Here is a 10,604-nt window from a genome sequence, read left to right as displayed (position 1 = left end):
TTCGGAAAGAAGACAATGCTCTGCGTTTGGTGAAATCAGAAAGGTGTGGTATGTTATGAGCTTCTAAAACTAGGTAAGCTGTTAATACTGATCGCTACCAACAACAATAATCAATTTGAAACACGCTTTGATTGTGAAATGACCAGAATGGGCCAGAAGACACGGCAAAGTAATTTTGCTTCATGATGACGCACCATCACACACTTCAAAACCAGTTAAAGACACGTTAAAAGATCTTGCCTGGGAAGTATTAAACCACCCACCATATTCACCAGAACTTGCTCCTTCAGATTACAACTTGTTCCGATCAATTGCACACACACTTTCTGAGCAGCACTTCAAAACTACGAAGAAGTGGAAAATTGGGTCACTAAATGGTTTGCCTCAAAACAAGAAAATTTCTATTGGGATGGTATCCACAAATTACCTGAAAAATGGGGGAAATGTGTAGCTAGTGATGGACATTACTTTGAATAAAGCACTTCTGATGTTTCTCTTGAAATTATCATGTTTTCTTTGATTACAAAATCCACCATTATTAACCGGTACACGTAGTAAGCTCTATGGTACCCTTGGGCAATATGTACTACCCCAATGTCGTAAAACTGATGGTTCTGTACTTTTCAAGGCACTTCTCATAAATAGTCCCATTTAACTTCCAAATTATAAAGAGCCACAATTTAAATAATAAGAAGACATTCTTAGTTTTCTGTTTTCTAACTTTTATTTAGATAATCAGAATGAGATTATCAGAAAGGACTTGCTCCACTTTTATAAGTAAAGAAGCAGCAAAGAGAAAGATTTTTTGGTGATCAAAGTTAGTTACTGATGGGACCATATTACAAACCAGACTTTCTAATTCCTAATCATTAATACTTTGGTATGTTCTAAAGCAACATCATATAGTCACTCTCAGAAACTGATAAAAATAATCTTTTATTTCTACTAAAAGTATTCACTCAATACAGCTAACTTGATCTTTAGCAAAAAATTAAAAGACAGATTGGAGAGTCTAACTGCTAGACAATATCTTATTCCCTTCCTTTATATGAATAACCTTTATTCATACCTCTTATATAGCAATTACCACTCATGAGTCACTACAGTAACTACTGACATGTTTTCTTCCCAGGTTAAAGTGCAAACTTCTCAATATAAACATCAGGTCATGTTTTATATTCCAAACTTCTGGTATAATGTCTAGTTTCTGCCAGAAGCTAATTCCAGCATGACATAAATGCAAGAAGTTTCATCAAAAGGTTGATGGAATTTAGGGATTCAGCAAGGCTGAATCTGCTGGAGATGGCTAAGGGCATTTCCCCACACCTAAAGATTTGCATAGATGATTGCTTGCTGCCAGACAGCTGAGGGCATTTCAATTTACGTTATTGCATCCTACTGGCCAAACACCTGAACAGCGGAAGGCAGTTACCCCAATCTGACAATGGATTCCGTATGCATATCTACCTTGCCTTAGGACAAATTGTGTTAATAAAGAGCAAGGGTCCAGAGATTCAGGAGAACTTGGTTCCTTTAACTAAGTCTTCTCTGGCTCCCCAAAATGCCTTCCAAAATTATGTTTCATCTCTAGACTCTTTAATCATTTACAGCAGCCCCTTTTCCAGATTCCTGAACCCCTTCTATATGCTGGATTAAGACCCCCAGCAGTTTCCAACAATGTACCTCAAAATGCCATATGAATAAACTCAACATGATAAATTGTTTAATAATCAGAAAACAAAAGGCAGGAGTATATATCTATAAGATAGGGCAAGATTTAGATGTGTGATTTCCTGAGAACAAAAAATATTTAATCTACAGAAAAGAAAAACAAAACAAAAAAATTAGACAAATAAAAAAGGAAAGTCATACACTAAATTATTTGGTTTTTTTGGAAGGAAAAAAACCAAAACAATAAAAATAAATAAATCTATATATATATAAGGCTAAGTGACCGACTGTATGTCCATCCGACCGGTACATATGACACGCACTGGCAATTTAAAAATAAACATTGACTCGCACATGCATGATACATATACAGCTCTCGCTGGCACCAATTGCACGTGTGTGTTTCCATCTGTCATTGTCAATACGTGAATGTGGTTGTTTTTGTTGAAATGATTTGTAATGGGTCTATTATTGAAGCTACCTTTGAAAACAGTATATCTATAGATAATATTAAAAATATATCTAAACGTGTGATTCTTTGTCCAAAAAACGAGCACGTTCATAAATTAAATGAAGAAATTTTGGATAGACTCGATGGATATTTTCACACTTATTTGAGTGATGATTCCATTGATTCAACGGATGATGCTGAAAAGGAAAATTTTCCCATCGAACTTCTTAATAGTATTACTCCTTCGGGAATTCTATGTCATAAATTAAAATTGAAAGTAGGTGCAATCATGCTACTGAGAAATCTTAATAGCAAAAGGGGTCTTTGTAATGGTACTAGATTTATTATCAAAAGGTTGTGACCTAACATAATCAAAGCTGAAGTATTAACAGGATCTGAAGAGGGAGAGGTTGTTCTGATTCCAAGAATTGATTTGTCCACATCTGACACTGGCTTCCCATTTAATTTAATTCGAAGACAGTTTCCCATGATGCCAGCATTTGCGATGCCTATTAATAAATCACAAGGACAAACTCTAGACAAAGTAGGAATATTCCTACCTGAACCCATTTTCGGACATGGTCAGCTATATGTTGCTTTCTCTTGAGTTCAAAGAGCATGTGACATTAAAGTTGTAAATATTTCACCACACGGGAAATTAGTCAAGCACTCTGAAAGTGTTTTTACTCTTAATGTGGTATAAAGGGAGATATTAAAATAAGTTTAATCAATTTATCAGTCATTGTTTTTATCACTTGTTTTTATATCATTTTTTATATCTTTTTTGTTTTTATATCATGTCTTTGTTGTTATATGATGTTGTGATTATTTATTAATCAATTTATATATTATTTTCATATACATTTTACTAATTTTCTTTCATGTCTGACACTTCTATTATAGACAAAGAGCGAACAGTGATATTACAATATCTCTTCTAATTAATTTCCTTTCAATATGCACGAATCTGTGCACCAGGCCACTAGTAAAAGTTTGAAAACAGAAAATTAAGAATGTCTTATTACTTAGATCATAGCTCTTTTCAAATTGACAAATCTACTGATTACAAATATTGAGACATGTACAATAATAGTCTTACCTCCTTAATTAGAAGCTTAAAAACAGAAGGCACTTTCACAGAAATTTCATTTATTCCATAAAGCAATTTTCTATGACAAGAAAATATAATAATAGTATATTACATTACATAATAATAGTGTAATTTTGGGAAGTTACTTCATTACATAAAGCTCAAACCACAGACTGCTCCTAAATCTAGAACTTACACATTCATGTTTCTATATACTTGTCTTGTACAATTCAAATTCTCTACCTTTAGTATTTAAATTAAGTAGTTAATACTGGATAACTATACAGCTATCATTTTGATTCATTCTATCTCATATCTTTTTGTGTGACAAATATCTTTCCAACTAGTCTATAATAATTATGTCAGCAAAGGTTTTCTTTTCCATTCTTGAACACAATAGGTCTGAACAATTTTGAATTGCAATTAATTTTTCCAAAAGCTTAGATAAATAAATTTAAGAGACCTGCTAATATTTTTCTAATAAGAATATTGTACTTTGCCCTAGTTGGTTTGGCTCAGTGAATACAGCATTGGTCTGTGGACTAAAGAGTTCCGGGTTAGATTCCAGCCAAGGGCACATGCCTGAGTTAATGGCTCGACCCCAGTGGAGGGCATGCAGGAGGCAGCTGATCAATGATTCTCTCTCATCATTGATGTTCCTATCTCCCTCTCCCTTCTTCTCTGAAATCAATAAAAATATATCTAAAAAAAAAGAAAAAAAAATACACACACACACACACACACATATACTATAGACATATATAAATGGTGTCCCGAAATTCATACAAGAAATAATTCTGATAGAAAACACAGGTTTATAATTAAAAATTGTAAATTTTTCATTGATTCATAAAGTATACAGTATAGGGTTATGTATGGAATAGCATATCGGGTAAATGGCCTCCACGGCTTTGCTGGCACATACGCACTCTTTTGTTGAAATTTTTATGAAACAATAAAAAGTTTACAATTTTTAATTAGATACCTGTTTTCTATCAAAATTACTTCTTGCATGAATTTTGGGATACCCTTTATATATATTGTACTAAGCCCTAAACAATTCTGTTCAGTGGTTAGAGCATCGGCCTGCCCACTGAAAGGTCTCAGGTTCAATTCCAGTCAAAGGCACGTACCTCAGTTGCAAGCTTGATCTCCAGCCCTCATTGGGGTGTGTGCAGGAGGCAACCAGTCAATGTGTCTCTCACACATCAATGTTTCTCTCTCTGTGTCTCTCCCCCTCTCTTTCATTCAGCCTTAAAAAAAAAATCAATGGGAAAAATATCCTCAGGTGAGGATTAACAAAACAAAATAAAAGAATACTGGAGCCCAGCTGGCTCAGTGGTTGAGCATTGACCTATGAACCAGGAGGTCACAGTTCCATTCCCAGTCAGGGCACATACCTGGATTCCGGGCTCAATCCCCAGTGTGAGGCATACAGGAGGCAGCCAATCAATGATTCTCTTTCATCATTGACGTTTCTAACTCTCTCTCCCTCTCCCTTCCTCTCTGAAATCTATCTATCTATCTATCTATCTATCTATAAATATTCATTTCAAAACATTGTACACTTGACATTTTTTAAAAAATACTTTTAAAAAGTTGCTTGGCCCTGGCCAGTGTTACTCAGTGGTTAGACTGTAGGGGTGGGCAAACTTTATGACTCGAGGGCCACAATGGGTTCTTAAACTGGACCGGAGGGCCGGAACAAAAGCATGGATGGAGTGTCTATGTGAACTAATATAAATTAAAAGTAAACATCATTACATAAAAGGGTACGGTCTTTTTTTTTTTTTTTTAGCTTTATTCATTTCAAACGGGCTGGATCCGGCCCGCAGGCCATAGTTTGCCCACGGCTGGGTTAGAGCATCACTGGCCTGGTCAAGGGCTTGCACCTGGGTTGCAGATTCAATCCCCAGCCCGTCCAGGCTGATATGTTTCTCTTCTCTTCTCTCTCTACCCCCCGCCCCCCAAAAAAAATCAATGGAAAAAATATCCTCTCGTGAGGATTAACAACAAAAAAGAAAAGCTGCTTAAATCCTTCTGCTTAAATTCCTTATCATAGTGCTTTCTATATGATAGAGTAATTCTGGCCTTTTAAGAAGTATAAGTCTAAACGAAGAGACTCTTTTACTAGTATATTCTAACACTTTGAAAAGAGATGCTACAGGCGTATAAGAAAATTTCTAACTTAATTTGAAAATGGCACTTATCTTTAAATATGCAATACATCAATATAATTTTATACTTTAGCAGATAATAACATGATAAAAAAGATTGTCTCCCAATTTACAAATTTTCACTGTAGTAAATTTGAGCTCATGCTTATAATTCCCTATAGCAGTAAAATCCAAGATGTTATCAATTATAAGATATACCCATTATTGTATGTACAATTAAGAAAGATAAAGGATGACTCTCCATCCACTGTATAACACATTCCCCTTTTAGAAATGTTAAAATGTGGGGAAATTTATACCTTAGAATTGATGAAATATGGTATATTTTCAGGGATATCAACTTCATAGTATCAGCTCCAATATTTTTATAATTCTTAAATTGAGAGAAAGTCTTACCCAAATAAAACATCAATAAGTTGTCAAGTACTATGTCTATAATATTTAAATATCTGTTAATATGTACAACTATATGGTGAAAGGGTAAACTATACATACTACTGTATTTAGGAATTTTGATAATAGATCTGACTTTAGTTGGATAAAAATTACCTGTAGGCATGCATCCCCTTTGTCAGTCCTGCACTATGCTTTTCATAAATTGACGTACAAGAAACACCTTCATCCAGTCCCCTAAATAAATCCAAAGTTTTTACTTTAAACAAAGTTTAAAATATCCAAATGTCTTAATGCCTCATTTTTCTATATTCTGATTTTAAAGTGTGACTTCCTTACAAACAGAAATCCTTAACAAAAAATGAGATAATGAATGGAAATTTTAAAATCTAAAATTCCCAAGGTAAACAATAGTGAAAGTTGTAAATCTCAAAAGTGGCAACTTCTAAGTTATACAATGTATCTATCACATGATAAGATGGCTTTAAATACTCATGTTTATATAATAATATTATTATCCTTTAAGGCTGTGCACCAAAGCTGTAAGAGCTAATAACTAAACTAATAAAATTAAAAGTAGAGTATGATAGTTTGAGAATTCCAAACTAAAAAAAAAATGTTTTACTTTTTATTTAGTTCCTCCTCTTTAATTCTTTAAGCTTCACAATAAGAAATCCTATTCATTTATTTTCTTTCTATAAAAGCATTCACCAAAATCCTTCCCTGATCTAATACATAGAGAGTACAAAATTTATGAGTCACGGGCAATGTCTAAAATCTGTAACAATTCTAACTGGGATTAATTAACCTATCTACTTTCTCTCCAAAAATGTCTTAATTATACTGAGATTCTAGAATTAACTGAGATACTAATAATAGAACTCTGAAGAGAATCTTATATATCATTTAACTCCAATCCTTTTCCACTTTTGTCAGATAGGAAAATTAAGTTCCGTAAGTAACTGTTACCATAAATTCTACAAGTTTTTATGGTTGGCAAATGCTGCACAGCAATATGTTTGATGCTTTTTTCCCACTGAAGTTGATGACTTCTCCAAAGGCAGCAGCAATGAGCTCCAAGTCAATTTTTTTAAAAAACCAAAACACCAGCTCATTGGCAGTATTCTGTAAGGCAATGGTTCTTAACTAGGAATGGTCTTCACAACTAGGCATGTGGAAATGCCCTGGTCCATTCCAGAATATTCTAATTCTTTAGTGTCAGGGGGGAAAATCCAGGCATGAATATTTTAAATGCTCATAAGGTGATTCTCTTTGTATTGCTAATATTAAGAATTCCTTTAGCACTCTCAAGCAATGATACTTGAATGTTTATAATAATTGCTTTAACAAAAGCAACAAAAATAGAATCCTAATTAATTAGTACTTATATAACTTGAAGCCTCCATAAAAATTTATCCAGTGATAAATTTTAAGAGATTACACCAATTTGTCCTACCCAAGGTTTAACACATTTGACAATATCCCATCTTTATTCACATAGTGAAGTTAAATTTCCATCTATCTCTTCATCCCTCAAGTATATACAAGTGGGTAGAACTAGGAGCATATTGGGAGTTCACAGTTCAGATAGGTATACTCAAAGTTCACTTTGAGATGAACCCTCAAAAAGAAAAGAACTCAGACTCAGTGGATTTTAGGATCATACTACTTTTCTAACTTTTATGTAAATTTTGCCACGATACAGGTTGCAAGTGACATTTCATTCTAAAATGGTTCATCAGTATTCAAATAACACTGGAAGTTGCTAAAGAAAAAGTGAATAAAAGTTCTTCAATAAAAACCTATTCAATTTTATGTAACATTAGAATGAATTCTTTTCTATCTAGAACATTTTTAATATACTCATAATATAATCTAAACAAAAAAAAATCACTTACTTTAAGAAATCAAAATTGTGAAGAGTATCATTCCAGAAATATTTTACACTATGGTGGGTAAAGTAACGAATCTGTAAAACACATAAATGTTACATCAAAAAGCATTATCATCACTTGTTTTCAATTACATTTACTAACACAAATCTATCATCTAACAACATATTAAATTTAAAGTGATCACATGTGACATGTAAATGTAATCTGTTTCTTTTAATAATACCTGAACTGTTACAATACAGTGATAAACAGGCATTTTATATGCATATACATTTATCTCAAAAATAACTGCAAACACAAAATTATATACTATCCATGATAGCATAACATGTAACAATTCTGATTCTTAAAGAAATCTTGAAACTAAGATTACAGTACCTGTTCTGATTGTGTCTGTGAATATTTACTTATCTCATGCCTGTTCTCTTCGGCCAAATTTTCAGTTAAAAGAACAGCATGGCCATTTGAAACCTTATTAGCCACAGATTTTGGACTCGAAAATGGATGAGTTTTCAAAGAAAGCAAGCGAATTTTTGCACAAAACCATGTTTTGAATTCATCCTTACAAGAGAGAAAGGTAAAGAGTCAATTATGTATATTATACAACTGTCTACATTTTTATTTGATTTCCATTCTTTACAATATTATTTACTCATCTCTAACTGAGAAAGCATCACTTCCTACTGACTTAACCATTTCATAAAGATGCATAAATTTAAATGTGAAGTGCTTTCCCCTGCTTACCATTTAAATGGCATACTTCACTAACACAATATCCCATAAAAGTTCATGAGTACTTTCTTAATTTACCCAACATACTCAGACTAGATATTAATGCATCTTATAAAATACTTCCAGGTAGGATCATTAAACAACAAATAAACACAACACCCTGAGATGTAACAGCATCACATAGTAGAAGCAACTTGTTTGGTGAATGAGAGATCCTATAGTTCTAACTGTCCAGTGACCTCAGTGACTGAGAGATTATATGACAGCATATAATCTCTCAGTGCATCAAGAGCTTAAAAGGAAGGGTAGGATTTGATCATCTTTAAGATTCTTTATACTCTAATTGCTCTGATAAAATTCACTTCAAACACAGGTGCTTTAGAAATAATAGGATTAGTATTCCTCATTATATCTTACAGTGATGTTCTCTTCATATATTATTTTCAACAAAGTACACACAAAGACATTCTTTTACTCCTCAAATAATCAGCTACAGTACAAGTAAATCCATGGACTTACAGTAGTCCTCAGCAGCACCACTTCACAGTCTTTAATTGCAGTTCTAATACAGGTTGCCTTCACCCGCCACTCAGGCATCCAATAGAGGAGGAGCAGGAGAAAGCCACCGGTGCAAACCACTCCTAGAGAAACTATGGCAAGCTTCCAGCGACATAAATTATAGCCATAAATTTCCTGCATGGATATAGTAATCATGATTAATCATCAAATGATATGAAAGATAAATCCAAAGTTCTTTGTTTTCCAGATGGTTAGTGTCTTGTCAGATAAACTACAAATATTTTCCCAACCCATAATTTATCTTTAAATTTTGTTTCTGAGAAGCTTATTGTCAAAGGTATACTTTTTAAGTGGCAAAATCTTTTGATATTTACACATTACATTCTACATTTGATGTTATCATCCTATATAATAAAAGGCTAATATGCAAATAGACCTAACAGTGGAACAACCAGTCACTATGATGTACACTGACCACCAAGGGGCAGATGCTCAATGCAGGAGGCTGCCCCCTGGTGGTCAGTGCACTCCCACTGAGCAAGAAGCCGGGTTCACAGCTAGTGAGCACAGCAGTGGTAGTGGGAGCCTCTCCCACATATGCAGCAGTGCTAAGGATGTCTGATGGCACTAAGCTGTCAGTCAGACATCCCCCGAGGGCTCCCGGACTTCGAGGGGGCACAGGCTGGACTGAGGGCCACCCCCCCCCCACCCTGCCACCCACCTACCCTCTCCCAGTGCACGAATTTCGTGCACCGGGCCTCTAGTTAGTAACATTATATTTTCCCGCTGATATAGTATATTTACATTTAATATACATTCCTAGAACTTTTATAATTCCATTTTTACATTTATCTTTTGAATTCTTCTAGAACTTTTCTTGTTATAAGATAGGTTTTTAAAAATAAACTTTTATATTTGAAATAATTTGATTTGCTGAAAAGATACAAAAATATTAAGAGTTCCTGTATACCCTTCATCCAATGTTAACACCTTGGTACATTTGTCAAAATCAAAAAGATTAGCCCAGCCAGCATGGCTCAGTGGTTGAGCATCGACCTATGAACCAGGAGGTCACGGTTCAATTCTTGGTCAGGGCACATGTGCAGACTTGATCCCCAGTAGGGAGGTGTGGAAAAGGCAGCCGATCAATGATTCTCTCTTATCATTGATGTTTCTATCTCTCTCTCCTTCTCCCTTCCTCTCTGAAATCAATAAAAATACTAGTATATATTAAAAGAATAAAAAGTATTAACACTGTATATTATATTAAGTAAATCTTGTCTTTATTAGAATTTCACCATTTTTTTTCACTGTCTTTTTTTTTGTTTAAGGATATAATTTAGAATATCATGTTGCATTTAGTTAAGTTTTAACTTTATTTTTTTCTCCAAATCTTTAACTAATTGTCCCAATACTACTGTTACTGATCAATCTGACCTTCTGACCCAAATTATTCAAATTGTTTCAGTTACCCTAACAAGGGCTGCCAAATTTAGCAAATGAAAATGCATAGGGCCTATTTAAATTCAAATTTCAGATAAAAAACCAAGTAATTTTTTTGTTGCCCTCTACAATATTAGAAACATGCTTCTACTAAAAATGTATTCCTTGATTATCTGAAATCCACATTTAATATTTAACAGGGAGTCTTATACAGGGTAGAGCAAAAGTAAGTT

At 33.8% G+C, this 10,604-nt stretch overlaps 1 protein-coding gene across 3 annotated transcripts in view; it reads right to left on the bottom strand.

Annotated features, from left to right (window-relative positions):
- The window catches only part of ATP13A3 (ATPase type 13A3), a 100,997-nt gene that overhangs the window by 59,097 nt on the left and 31,296 nt on the right, over positions 1–10,604 (bottom strand). For all 3 annotated transcript variants that reach the window (XM_006761994.2, XM_006761995.2, XM_015562810.1), the window contains exons 3-7: positions 8,929–9,102; positions 8,056–8,238; positions 7,681–7,751; positions 5,939–6,019; positions 3,222–3,291 (exon numbers count right to left, since the gene is read on the bottom strand). In XM_006761994.2, the coding sequence (XP_006762057.1) occupies positions 3,222–3,291; positions 5,939–6,019; positions 7,681–7,751; positions 8,056–8,238; positions 8,929–9,102 (579 nt within the window). The remainder of the gene's footprint in view (positions 1–3,221; positions 3,292–5,938; positions 6,020–7,680; positions 7,752–8,055; positions 8,239–8,928; positions 9,103–10,604) is intronic.

This window comes from Myotis davidii, unplaced genomic scaffold (genome assembly GCF_000327345.1).
Source record: "Myotis davidii unplaced genomic scaffold, ASM32734v1 scaffold557, whole genome shotgun sequence".
NCBI lineage: Eukaryota > Metazoa > Chordata > Mammalia > Chiroptera > Vespertilionidae > Myotis > Myotis davidii.
The sequence above is the reverse complement of the archived record's forward strand: the minus strand, read 5'-3'. Positions and strand labels throughout refer to the sequence as shown.